The 14,865-nt window shown below is 36.3% G+C and overlaps 1 protein-coding gene across 2 annotated transcripts in view; it reads left to right on the forward strand.

Moving 5' to 3' along the window:
- Window positions 1–13,570: 13,570 nt before the first annotated feature.
- The window catches only part of GCSAML (germinal center associated signaling and motility like), a 43,532-nt gene continuing 42,237 nt past the window's right edge, over window positions 13,571–14,865 (forward strand). The window contains exon 1 of one of the 2 annotated variants that reach the window (XM_019438496.2): window positions 13,571–13,749. In XM_019438496.2, coding sequence (XP_019294041.2) covers window positions 13,721–13,749 — 29 coding nt within the window. In that variant the 5' untranslated portion in view covers window positions 13,571–13,720. The remainder of the gene's footprint in view (window positions 13,750–14,865) is intronic. The other variant, XM_019438495.2, reaches the window with a different exon arrangement.

The raw sequence follows: 14,865 nt of genomic DNA on the forward strand, positions 1-14,865 counted from the left end.
ATCTATGAGTTTATTTCTGTACCACTGGTCTACATGTATATAGTTATGTAAATACCACACTTTTGATTACTATAGCTCTGTAGTGAGTTTTGAAATTGGAAAATGTGAGGTCTCCAAATTTGTTATTTTTTTTCCAATGTTGTTTTGGCTATTCTGGGTCCTTTGTAATTCAATATGAATTTGATAATTGGCTTTTCTATTTTTGCAGCAATGACAAGAGAAAACATTGGTATTTTGATAGGCATTGCATTAAACCCATAGATCACTTTGGGAGATATTGCCATCTTAGTGATATTAGGTCTTTCCATTCATAGACATGGATGCCTTTCTATTTGTTTAGGTCTTCAATTCTTTTCATTAATAGTTTGTTGTTTTCAGTCTTAAATATCCTTAAATTTATTCCTAAGTATCTTTTTTCTCCCATGATGTTGTAGATAGAATTATTCTGTTAAGTTCCTTTTGGAATTGTTTATTGATAGTGTACAAAAATACAACTGCATTTTGTGTTTGATCAAGTATCTTGCAACTTTAATGAATTCCTTTATTAACTTTAATAATTTTGTGGATTCTTCTGCATTGTACACATTAAAAATCATGCCATTTGTGAGTAGAGATCATTTTACTTCTCAATTTTCATTTTGGAAGTCTTTTATCTCTCTTGTTTGCCTAAATACTGAGGCTAGAACTTCAACACAATGTTGAATAGAGATGATAAAGTGGACACCATTGACTTGTTCCTGAATTTAGGAGTAATCTTGGGTTTTCACAATTGAGTATGATGTTAGCTGTGGGTTTTTATTTTTACTTTACTTTACTTTATTTAAATATTTATTTATTTTTGAGAGAGAGAGAGGGTGAGCAGGAGAGGGGCAGATGGGGGGACAGAGGATCTGAAGCAGGCTCTGTGCTGACAGTAGCAAGCCTGATGTGGGGCTTTGAACTCATGAACTGTGAGATCATGACCTGAGCTGACGTTCTATGCTCAACCAACTAAGCCACCCAGGTGCCCCATAGCTGTGAGTCTTTAAAAACATATTACCTTATTATGTTGAAGCAGTTTCCTTCTTAAATTACATGAATTGATTTTTGTATGTTGAATCATCTTTGCATTCCTGTAATAAATCTGACTTGGCATATAGTGTTTTCAGTTGCTCTGCAAGATTTAATTTGCTATTTTCTTTGAAGATTTTTGTATCTATATTCATAAAGTACATTGTTCTGCAATTCTCCTGTCTTCAATGTCTTTAGCTGATAGCAATACACTTTTACATATATTATGGAATAATTTCACTGGATAGTATTTCTTATTTCTCTAGCACTGGTCCCCAACTGAACCATGATTAATTTACTCTTCAGTTTGTGTAAACATTTGGGTAAGCATAATTACTAAGAATTTGGCCTTTGAAATTTGTCAAGACTGGATTTGCACATTGCACTTCAACTAACCAGTTCTGGCTATTAGTCTAGCCTCTTAAATTACTTGCCTTCCATTTTTTGATATGTATATTAAAAGATTTGCAGAATATAATTCTAAATTTTTAAATTCTGTGAAGGTAAGGGCTATATTTACCCTAGTTACTATTACATTGTGCCTTATCCTAATATATGCCTTGATATGACAGCATCCAATACATATACATTATTATTATTATTATTATTATTATTATTAATCAATGAATGAATGATTCTGGGTCTATTCTGTTTAGGAGTATATAATGCTTTTGATATAACACAGGAATATAGTCATTGGAATATGCAATTGACATGATTTACTCCAATATGAGTCATTTTACATCCAAAATAAATTTATCTGATTTTTGAATTATCCCTGAATTATCCAGATTACTCCTAATTTAACTCTGTAAAGGGCTATTATGAATGCCACCTTAGAAATGGGGCCCCTGGGGCTTTGAATGGGCTTGCTAAAGGTCAAATGGCTATTAAAGGGTAGAGCAAGGACTGCACATAAGCTTGCACTTCTAAGTGATGTTTCTTTTATATTTCATGCACTTCCTTAGGGACCTAGTGTAATCCCTTCGAATACTAACTAAATCCTGAAGACTTTCCAAATTATATCTGTGACCAGCACTTCTACACCAAACTTCAGATTTATGTAGCTAACTGCCTCTACTGAATCTTTGTTTGGGTGGTGTTATGGACTGAATTGTGTCCCCCCGCCCCCGATCTCCAGTGTAACTCCCATCTACAGTGAAAGAAATGCACTTTTAATTTTTCTTTCCTTGTGTTTGTGTTAGTGAGTTAATATGTGTGTGGCAAACTGTAATGGGAACATATGCATTAATTTTCTAATGTTGATAGAACAAAATATGAAAAAAATGAGTATTTAAAGCAACAGGAATTTATTTCTCACTGTTCTGGAGGATACGGTTCTATAAAGATCAAGGTTCCATCAGGGTTGGTTTCTCCTGAGACATCTCTCCTTGGCTTGTAGATGGTAACACCTTTTTGTGTCTTGACATGCTTTTTTTTTTCCCTCTATGTGTGCATTTCTGGTGTCTGCGTGTCCAAATCTCTTTTTATAACACCAGTCATTTTGGATTACTACCCACCCTATTGGCCTTATTTCAAGTTAATTACTGCTTTCAGGATTCTATATTCCAATATGCATTCTAAGGTACTGGAATCAAGCCTTCAAAATATGAATGGGAGGGGGACATAATTCAGTCCATAGCACTGTGATTTTTCAATTCTGAAAGTTCAGAACAATGGTCAATGCCTTAAGAGGAAAAAGTTCACTTTTTTTCTGTTTTATTGAGACATGATTGAAAAATGTATATATTTAAGGTGTGCATAACAATATTTTTACATATGTATGCATTGCAAAATGATTCCCTTAATTAAGATAATTAACCTATCCATCACCACACATTTTTGCCTTTTTTCCCCCGTGTGTGGTGAGAACATAGACTTATTCTTTTAGCACATTCCTTTTTTTTTTCTTTTCCGGAAAGAGAGAGAGAGTGAGAGTGGGAGTGGGAGAGAGGAACAGAGGAAGAGAGAGAGAATATTAAGCAGGTTCCACACTCAGGACAGTGCCCAACATGGGGCTTGTTCTCATGACTATGAGATCATGACCTGAGCTGAAATCAAGAGTCAGATGCTCAACTGACTGAGCTACCCAGGTGCCCATTTTAGCACATTGCAAGTATATAACAGGATTTTTAGCTACAATCACTGTGTTGTATATTACACCACCAGAACTTATGAATCCTATAGCTGAAAGCTTATACCCTCATGTTAGTTAGCTCTGACAAATTCTAAAACTCTCATTTAAGCAAGCAATACAGAAACAATGTCACAAAGGGCACCTCTCAGGCTAGCATGTGAGTTCTTACATCCCTTCCAGACAATTTGAGAAGACAAATTTTACTTAGGCAAAGACTCATGATACCTGTGTGCATGGCTGCACACATTCACATACACATACACCCACAAATACACATCCTATTATTGTCCACCATCTTTGCTGAAACACAGGTTAGCATCTGAGTATCATTCAGTCTACTTACAGAAATAGAAAAGAAACTTTTCTAATACCACAGATACATTAGAGCAGCTTGCTGGTTTGGGAAAAACAAAAGCAGGATGCTATTTGACTTGGTTATTATTATTTTTTTTACTGTTGCTTTGGTTAACTGATCATGATCTATGGAATTAATTGAGATTTAAACTGTGGATGCTGAGGAACATCCATACTGTTTTCCACAGTATCTGTATCAATTTAGAGTCCTACTAACAATGCACATAAGTTCCTTTTTTCCACATTCTCACTTATTTTTGTTATCTCTTATCTTTTTGAAAATAAAGATTCCAGCAGGTGTGAAGTGCTATCTTATTATGGTTTTTATTTGCAATTCCTAATGACGAATGGTGTTAAGCCCCCTTTTTATGTACCTGGTTTTCCATGTTCATTGTAACATTATTCACAGTAGCCAAAATATGGAAATAACCTGTGTCTACTGGAGGGTGAATAGATAAAGAAAATGTGGATATAGAAATATATAATGGAATATTATTCAGCCATAAAAATGAAATCCTGCCATTTGAAACAACATTGGTGAAACCGGAGGGTGTTATGCTAAGTGAAATAAGTCATACAGAGAGAAAAAATACTGTATAATGTCATCTACATGTGGAAATGAAAAAGGGAAGAGGAAAGAAAGAAAAAAAGAAAAAGAAAGAAAGAAAGAAAATGAGAGGTAAAGGAAGGAAGGAAGGAATTCAAACTCATAGAAGCAGATAATAAAATGAAGGTTGTTAGGGGCTAGGGAGTGGGAAAAATGGGGAGATACTACTCAAAGTGTACAAACTTTTAGTTATTAGATTATTAAGTTCTGAGGATCTAATGAACAGCGTGGTGAATATTGTTTTATTGTTTTTGTTGTTGCTGTTGTTGTTTTTGGTTTCAGGAGTAGAATTCAGTGATTCATCATTTACATATAACACCCAGTGGTCATCACCACAAGTGCCCTCTTTAATGACCATCACGCATTCAACTCATCTCCCATCTGCTTGTCCTCCAGCAACCCTCGGTTTGTTCTTTATAGTTAAAAGTCTCTTTTATGATTTATCTTGCTCTCTCCTTTTTCTTCTTTCTGCCATATTCATCTGTTTTCTTTCTTAAATTCCACATATAATTGAAATCATATAGTATTTGTCTTTCTCTGACTAACTTATTTTTCTTAGCATAATAAGTCTAGCACCATACAAGTCATTCATTGCAAATGGCAAGATTTCGTTCTTCCTAATGGCTGAGTAATATTCCTATTTGTGCGTGTATGTATATATATTATATATCTGTGTGTATATACAGCTTGAAGTCCAGAATCTTGATGCCTCCATCTTTGCTTTTCTTTTTCAAGTTTGCTTTGACTATTCAGGGTCTTTTGTGGTACCATAGATCTGTCCTAGCTCTGTGAAAAATTCTATTAGTATTTTGTAGGGATTGCATTAAATGTGTAGATTGCTTTGGGTAGTATGAACTTAAAAAAATATATTTGTACATCCATTCAAGATATATTACAAAGCTGTAATCATGAAAAAAAAATATGGTAGAGGCACAAAAACAGACACTCAGATCCGTGGAACAGAATAGAGAGCCCAGAAATGCACCCACAAATGTATGGCCAACTAATCTTTGACAAATCAGGAAAGAATATCTAATGGAATAAAGACAGTGTCTTCAGCAAATGGTGCTGGGAGAACTGAACAGCAACATGCAGAAAAATGAACCTAGACCATTTTCTTATACCATACACAAAAATAAACTCAAAAATGGATGAAAGACCTAAATGTAAGACAGGAAGCCATCAAAATCCTAGAAGAGAAAGCAGGCAAAAACCTCTTTGACCTCGGCCCAGCATTCTTACTCAACACGTCTCTGGAGGCAAGGAAAACAAAAGCAAAACTGAGCTATTGGGACCTCATCAAAAAAAAAAAAAAAAAAAAAAAAAAAAAAAGATTTTGCACAGTGAAGGAAACAATCAACAAAACTAAAAGGCAACCTATGGAATGGGAGAAGATATTTGCAAACGACATGTCAGATAAAGTGTTAGTATCCAAAATCTATAAAGAACTTATCAAACTCAACACCCAAGAAACAAATAATCCAGTGAAGAAATGGGCAAAAGACATGAATAGGCACTTCCAAAGAAGATATCCAGATGGCCAACATGAAAAAATGCTCAACATCACTCATCATCAGGGAAATACAAATTAAAACCACAATGAGATAACACTTACTCCAGTCAGAATGGCTAAAGTTAACAACTCAGGCAATGACAGATGTTGGCAAGGATGTGGAGAAAGAGGATTTCCTTTGCACTGCTGGTGGGAATGCAAACTGGGGGCAGCCACTCTGGAAAAACAGTATGGAGTTTCCAAAAAAAAAAACAAAAAAACAAACCAACAACAATACAAAACTACCCTATGACCCAGCAATTGCACTACTAGGTATTTATCCAAGGGATACAGGTGTGCTGTTTCGAAGGGGCACATGTACCCCAATGTTTATAGCAGCGTTATCGACAATAGCCAAAGTATGGAAAGAGCCAAAATGTCCACTGATGGATGAATGGATAAAGAAGATGTGGTGTATATATACCATGGAGTATTACTCAGCAATAAAAAAGAATGAAATCATGCCATTTGCAACTACGTGGATGGAACTAGAGGGCATATGTTAGGCAAAATTAGTCAGAGAAAGACAAATATCATATGACTTCACTCATATGAGGACTTTAAGATACAAAACAGATGAACATAAAGGAAGGGAAGCAAAAATAATTTAAAAACAGGGAGAGGGTAAAACATAAAATACTTACATATGGAGAACAGAGGATTGATGGAAGGATTGTGGGAGGGGGGATGGTCTAAATGGGTAAGGGGCATTAAGGAATCTACTGAAATCATTGTTGCACTATATGCTAATGAACTTGTATGTAAATTACAAAAAACACCCTTATTTACTATGAATATGTAAATCATAATGTAATTACCTATAATTAAAAAAATAAAAGTATATAAAAAATGTTTGTACTTCCAGTCCATGAGCATGAAATATTTTCCATTTCTTTATTTCTTTTAACTCAAATTTATTTTGTAAGTGTTTTATAGATTTTAGAATGCAGATCTTTTACTTCTCTGGTTAAGGTTTATTCCTAGGTATCTTACGGTTTTTGGTTGTGTGTGTGTTTCTTTGTGTTGAGAAATTCAACAGTGTCTTGTGATCTTGACAGTAGTGACTTTATGAAGAGGAGGTCCTGTCATGCCCTGCAGTGCATTATCACCTGTTCACCAGAACCTGGCTCTTCAGGAGAGTGTCCTATCTGTGCTGCTTACACTCTGATGTTGTGTCTGAGTCACCTTTCTTTTGAGTGTGGTTTTCTGCACCGACTCTCTGCCTGTTGTGGGTCTTGCTAGCTCTTTGTTGCATTATAAAACCCTGACAGATGAGTTCTAAGGAACCATGTCTGCCAGGGAACTTGGGAGTAGCGTGTGGTATTAGCAGAATTTGTGTTTAGCCACTAGTCTTATGTTGGATCCCCTGAAGCACTGTAGCAGCTGGGGGATTTCACGGGGGGCAGTGGGTGTGTGTGAGGCTGAGCACAGTGCGCCATGGCATGGCTGGGCATGGCTGGGCCTGGTTTGTGATGGTGGGTAGGCCCATTCGGAGATTTAACAAAATGTGACATGAGACCTGGATTTAGGCTACAAATGTCTGTGCAACCTGACTTCCCTCAGGTGGCTCTGTGTTTATGCTGGTGGGCAGGGGAGGAAAATGGCATCTGCCATCTCCCTACTTTTTAAAGAAGTCCCCCAACATGCTCTGGAAACAGTATGAACAGATCTGTCTCTCATTAGTGCCCAGCATTGAGTAACCTGCCAGTTTTTATACTGCCTCTCTGCACAGGTTGCTGTATCTTAGATTTGTGACTCAGGTATCACTTGCTTTCCTGACTTGTCTAGTGCTGAGTCAGTTGACTTTTAATGTTCCAGGCTCCATGTCCCACTGGTTAAAAAAAAAAAAACTCATGAAATTCAGCCCCTTTGGATGCTAAAGACAAATATTGTGAAGATTAGTCTTCCTGATTGGGCTCCCTGGTGAAGGCCTATTTCTGTGCCCTCTCTGAAGGCAGAGCTCCTGCTCTCTCTCCTACAAGCAACCTCCCTTTGGCTATCTGACTTTCCTAACCTTTCAATAATTATTTTTTTAAGATTTTATTTTTTTAAAGTTTATTTATTTTGAGGGAGAGAGAGAGCACAAGGTGGGAAGGGCAGAGAGAGAGAGAGAAGAAAAGAGATTCCCAAGCAGGCTCTGCACTATGCAGAGCCCTACATGGGACTTGATCTCAGGGACCATGAGAATACTTACCAACTAACTCACCCAGGAGCCCCCTTTCTTAATCTTTCAGATTCAATGTCTCTGTATTTAGTTGTGGAGTTTGCTCTGTCAGTCTTGGGATCCCTCTCTGGCTTATTAACTTGAATGTGGATGATATCTAGTTGAAAATATAGGATATGCTGAGGTCAGGGTCCTCCTACTCTGCCATCTTCCTGAGATCTCCCCCATCATGTTGTATACTTTAAATAAATACAGTTTTTTTTAAAAAAGCAATTCTAACTAACTAAATTTTTTTAGAAAGTAAGAATGCTGATCTCTGGTCCAGGAAGATGGGGTATGGGGTATTCCACATCCTAAAGCCAGCTCTGTGTCATTCTTACTGAGAACCTTTTCACCAACATATATTCTAACAAAGCGCAGCCCATGAGCTGTGCACCATGAGCACCACAGACATGATATGCTTCAAGAATGCAGACCCTTTACTGTCAGGGATTCTGGATCCACTATCCAGAGTAAAAGTTTGAATCAGTAGCTTTTATAACTCTCTATGGGCTTGTTTCATTTCCAGGATAAGGCAGGGCTCAGCTCCCCATCTGGATGAGCTCCATTTTCTGTGGCTTATTATAATGTATCTAGGGACCCATAGAGAGGGCAATTTTGATAATAATCTATTCAATTAGGTATTTTCATATTGTTTCTTTTCTTTTTCTTTTTTTAATTGAAGTATAATTGACATACAATATCCAATCAATTTTAGCTATACATCATAGTTATTAGATATTTTTATGTTATGAAACAATCCCCACGAGTCCAGGTACCATCTGTCACCATACAAAGTTATTAAATTATTATTGACTTTATTCCCTATGATGTACTTTACATCCTTAAGATTTATTAGTTTTATAGCTGAAAATTTATACTTCTTAACCCCTTCACGTATTTTACCCATTCCCAACACCTCCCATCTCTGATAACCAACAGATATTTTTCCCTGTTTCTAGGAGTCTGTTTCTGTTTTGTTTGCTTATTTATTTTTCAGATTACACATATAACTTAAATCATATTTGTCTTTTTCTGACTTATTCCATTTAGCATAATACCCTCAAGGTCCATCCAAGTTATATATATATATATATATATATATATATATATATATATATATATATGTGTGTGTGTGTGTGTGTGTGTGTGTGTGTGTGTGTGTATCACATCTTTACCCATTCATCTGTCAATGGGCACTTAGTTGCTTCCATATATTGGATATTATAAATAATAATGCAATGAACATATGAGTTCAAATAGGTGTTTTCACTTTATTTGGGTAAAAACCTAGAACTGGAATTGTTGGATCATATGGTAGTTCTGTTTTTAATTTTTTGAGAAACCTCTATACTACACCAATTTATACTTTTACCAACAGTGTGTGAATGTTCCCTTTTCTCCACATCCTCACCAATTCTTTTTATTTTTGTCTTATAATAATAGTCAAACTGACAGATGTGAGGTGATATCTCATTGTGGTTTTGATTTGGTTTTCCTGATACTAGTGATGTTGAGTATAGTCTCATGAGCCTGCTGGCCATTGGTATATCTGCTTAGAAGAATGTCTATTCAAGTCTGCTCATTTTTAAAAATTGGTTTTTTTGTTTTTTGACATTAAATTATGTAAGTTCTTAATATGTTTTGGATTTAGCCCCTTATCAAGTGTATGATTTGCAAATAGCTTCTCCCATCCAATAGGTTGCCTTTTCATTTTATTTAATGATTTTCTTCACTGTGCAAAAGCTTTTTATTTTAATGTAGTCCCAATGGTTTAATTTTGCTTTTGTTTCCCTTGCCTCAGGAGACATATCTAGAAAAATGTTGCATTTGCCTATTTCAAAGAAATTACTGCCTGTGCCTTCTCCTAGGATTTTTATAGTTTCAGGTATCACATTTAGATCTTTAATCCATTCTAAGTTTGTTTTTGTGTATGCTGTCAAAAAGTGATCCAGTTTTATTCTTTTTGCATGTAGCTGTTGTTTTCCTACCACCATTTGTTGAAAAGACTGTCTTTTATTCATCGTATATTCTTTCCTCCTTTGTCATAAATTAATTGACCATCTTTTATTCATCGTATATTCTTTCCTCCTTTGTCATAAATTAATTGACCATATAATTGTAGGTTTATTTCTGGGCCCTCTATTCTTTCACATTGATTTTTGTGTCTAGTTTAAGTGGAATATTAGTCATACAGAGGAAGAGATTGTGCCATTTAAGACAACATGGATAGACCTAGTGGGTATTCTGCTAAGTGAAAAGAATCAAACTGATAAAGACAAATACCATATGATTTCACTCATATGTGGCATCTTAAAAACCCCAGTGAACAAAATACAAAATTAGAATCAGACCTACAAGTACAAAGAAAAAACTGATTGTTCCCAGGGGGAATAGAGTGGGGGGTGTTGGGTAAAATGGGCTAAGGGGAGTGGAAGGTACAGGCTTCCAGTTATGTAATGAAGAAGTCATGGGTATAAAAGGGACAGCATAAGGAATGTAGTAAATTATACTATAATAGTTTGTAATGGGGAAGATGGTAGCTACAGTTGTGGTGAGTATAGTGTAATGTACAAAATTGTTGAATCACTATGTTGTACACCTGAATGTAATTTAACTTTTCATGTCAACTATATCAATTAAAAATGGTTTTGAAGTGAAAAAAATCATAGTGATAGGATAGAGCTGGTAGCTAATTGACAATGCAGGTGGTAATCATTTTGTGCCATATGAATGTATCAAATCAACACATTATCTTATACGTCTTATACTTCTACAATATTATATGTCAAGTATATCTTAGTAAAAAATTAAAGGTGTTGGAATACTTAAATTTTTTAACGTATATTTAATATTGAAAGACAGAGAGAGACACAGCATAAGCATGGGAGGGGAAGAGAGAGGAGTAACACAGAATCCAAAGGAGGCTCCAGGCTCTGAGCTGTCATCACAGAGCCCTACGTGGGGCTGTAACTCACAAACCACGAGATCATGACCTGAGCCGAAGTCGGAGGCTTAACCAACTGAGCCACCCAGGCTCATACTTTAAAAAAAGAAAGAAATGGACATAATTTAAAAAAGAAAGAAAATAGGAGAAGGAAATGCCCATGCATATGTAATTTAACCATAAAACCTGATTAATTGTCCTCAGTATGATGTGTCTTTCTACCGGAAAAGAAAACGGAATGTTAAAATTTTATTTTGAGGAATATGTGAAAATATTTTTATTGACTTCCTCCTTCTCCTCCTCCTCCTCCTCTTCTTCTTGTTCTTCTTCTTCTCCTATTAATTATTGAGGACATAGCAGAATGACAAAAGAGCTTGTTCTAAGAACATTTTGAATAATAGAGATTTTTATACAAAATTAAGATTACTAAATTATATATAATTTTAACTTTATACTTACAACAAATCTAAAACCACCTGCTTTTCTATCAGTGATAAGTGTATAATAACATCAGTTTCTACAGCTTTACCTCTAATATTGTTAGAACATAAGCACTAGAAACCTTAAAATTTGCTAATTCCTAGTGTCAAAGAAAACAACAGAGTATCAGAGCACTAAAGGCAGCTGAGGTAGTCCAGACAAGAGACAATATGCCTGGGGAAAAGTGCACCATGAAATCTGCTGAGAGGAAAGTTCCCAGGAAGTTACAGGAAGAATGTTCATAACAGGTGTGCTAATGAAAGGTTAAATACTTGCATTCCGGACACATGCAGTAAGGCCACAAATCTGTGCAATTTGTCAAACCAAACTGAAAACATTCATCATTCAGGCAAATGTTTTCAACTAGGTTCTGATCCTAAAAAGGATGGTGGATAGGACCTCCTCAAATCCTCCAACACTTTGACTTTTGTAGCCTTCAAATTTCTGGTCATTTTTGGGCAACAACACTGGAGGAAACACAACACTTCATTGTGACATATTCAGGCAAGTGGCATCATAATAGGAAATTTTTCTTCTACATTTGCAAATATTTTGTGACCACCAAGGTAGGTACATTCCCAACAAATTCCTGATGAGTACCAATTAGGCTGATTATATAATTCTTAAGCACAAAGCAATCATGATCATGATAGAGATCATCAGCCAAGAAATTATAAGGGAAGAAAACTTTAGATAAAACTTAGTAAAAGCTTCAGTAAAAACATGGTTCCTGGGGTCTTGTGAATTAAACTAACAACAGACAGATTAACTGAGACAAAGCTTACAAATTTATTAATTTTTAGTTTTACATTCATGGAGTTTCACAGCAAGGAAGTGAATTTCTAATGGAGCAATAAAACATGAGAGCTTATATACCACCTTATCAAGGTAAAGTAAAGGGACAAAAGCACACTTAAAAACTTAAAAATTTGTTAGAAGAATATAACTCATGTTAAGTATTTTTAACACACACACACAGCCCAAAAGGACATAAGGAAACTACTTTTGGAGGTGACATATACCCTTATAACTTTGATTGTGATGATGGTATTATCATGACTGTGTATATACAGCCAAATTCACCAGAGTGTAACTATATTCAGTAACAACACTCGGAGGATTGGTGGCCTAGTGTCTAGCTACTCAAAGGAACTGCTGGAGTGGCATGACCAGCAGCTTGTTAGAATGGCAGAATGTTGAGCTGAGTTTGACAGAATCAGAATTTGCATTTAACAGAGTCCTCTGATGATTGGTAAGATGTGAAAGTCCGGGAAACAGGGTTTGGTGCATAAGTTCTCAAATATGAATTTGGTAAAGCATAACCCCAGCATGCGGTGTGTGACAGTCCTGCTTCAAATACAGTTTTCCCATGCTCTGATTGAAACAAAAAAGAGTAATACAATATTTAGAAATGATTGCAAAGCATTTGAAACACTTGAGCTCTGCTGAAGGGGAGCAGTAACAAACTTCCTCAGTCTTGGTGTCATCGTACAGTTGAAAAAAACACTTTGGGATAGATGAGCATGTAATTCTGAAGTTAGCAAATCAATTCCTTGTTGGATAAAAACTGAAGTTTTTATCTGTTCTACACTCTGTTGGGTGAGAGACATTGTGAATAAGCTACTTCATTCCCCCAACAGCAACAACTCAGGGTCAGCAGTCAGCTAATCGCCTGTCTGGAAATTATCACTGAGGCCAGCTTGTACTCTGTGGCTCTGCTGGGTGGTGTAGGGGAGGAAGTGGGAGACCAGATGGTAGAGATGGGTCTGCCAGGCTCTTCTCTTTCTCCATTGCAACACTAGCCTTGGAACAACAGGAAGAAGCTCATTTGCTTCTTTACCTAGCTTGAATAACATCAGTACTCTTCTATTTTCATACTTTTTCTTTCTTTTTTACATCTTATTTTTTTGAAGTATTAGACCTCTTAGGAAAAACATTTATGTTTGATTTAATTTTTACAACCCCAGGGACAAGCAAATTTCACTTTTTTTTACACATTCCCTACAAGAAGCTTTCTTTTTGTGTGTTTGGAAGAGGACAAAATATTGGTATTTTGGAGATCTCAGATTTCTGAAGAATAGTTAAGCCCCTACCCCTTCTGAGTCTCCAATCTGGAATTTCCTTGAAAGCAAAATGAACACAGAACGTTAGGTTTAATCTCTGATGTTTCAGCTTGATATTTCTTTACACACAAGCACACACGCATGTCTTCCTTTCCCCCTCCCCTTCAGAGCAGTTCCTGCCTTCTCTACCATGCCCAGCCCTTAGCAGCTCATGGTTGTGACCACACAAGCCAGTGGTCAGATGCAACGTCCTGCTCATAACTGTGCCCATTGTTGCCGAAAGTGGAGTGAAACTCAGGAGCTGAAAAACAGGGTCACAGTGAGAGAATGGGGAATTCTCTACTGAGAGAACTCAAGTAAGTCTGGCTCTGGGCAAGGCTGTTTCTTGGAAGAAGAGGGAAAAGGAGACTGGGTGTATGCATTTTGAATGATGAGACAGTTTGCTTTAAGAGGTGTGTACCTGAAGACAGCATTCTTTTAGAACTCACAGTGACCTCTCGCTGCCTCAGTTTACTCACTCCTTCTTTTGCCTTACTTTGGAAAGGTTGTAAGGTTACCATATTTAGAAAATAAAAACACAGGATGCCAATTCAAGTTTGAATTCAGATAAACAATTTTTTTTAGTGTATATATGCCTTATGTAATATTTGGAGCATTATTGCTTGGTCATACTTATACTAAACAAATTATTTGTTCTTTATCTGAAATTCAAATTTAACTGTGCATTTTGCATTTTATTCAGGAAACTTGGTCTATAGTCACTTGAATCTTTCTGCATCTTTCTATTCTCATCTGGGTATGGGATTTATCTTCCCACTCTTCAACTTCATGGGGTCTCTCTGTATGAGAATAAACAGTCAGGTTCTTGAAAGTCATGGATACAAAATAATGTACACCAATCCTTTTGATCTAAGTAGTGCCTTTTTGTGGTGACTTTATCCTTCCTTATCTTCTTTGAGTGCTTTTGAAGTTGTAGAATATATATGGATAATAGGCATCACTCTGCTTAATCTTAGAGGATTGTTTTTCAGCACCTCACTCTCCCATCCACTTACCCTAACTCCTTCCACACAATCTTATTATCTTGTGTTATATAGCATGAGTAGATCTTTAAAATTAAGATATAGGGACGCCTAGGTGGCTCAGTTGGTTGAGCGACCGACTTTGGCTCAGGTCATGATCTCACGGTTTGTGAGTTCAAGCCCCGCGTTGGGCTCTGTGCTGACAGCTCAGAGCCTGGAGCCTGCTTCCGATTCTGTGTCTCCTTCTCTCTCTCTGCCCCTCCCCCACTCATGCTCTGTCTCTCTCTGTCTCAGAAATAAAGAAACATTAAAAAAAATTTTAAAAAGTAAAAATAAAATTAAGATATAATTTACATGTAACATTGTACACATTTAAAGTGCACCACTTGCTACTTTGATACATATATATGTTGTACTGTGTTACTGCCATAGTGTTAACAAACACCTCTA

This window comes from Panthera pardus, unplaced genomic scaffold, assembly GCF_024362965.1.
Source record: "Panthera pardus isolate Hobbes unplaced genomic scaffold, ASM2436296v1 HiC_scaffold_1, whole genome shotgun sequence".
NCBI classification, from domain to species: domain Eukaryota; kingdom Metazoa; phylum Chordata; class Mammalia; order Carnivora; family Felidae; genus Panthera; species Panthera pardus.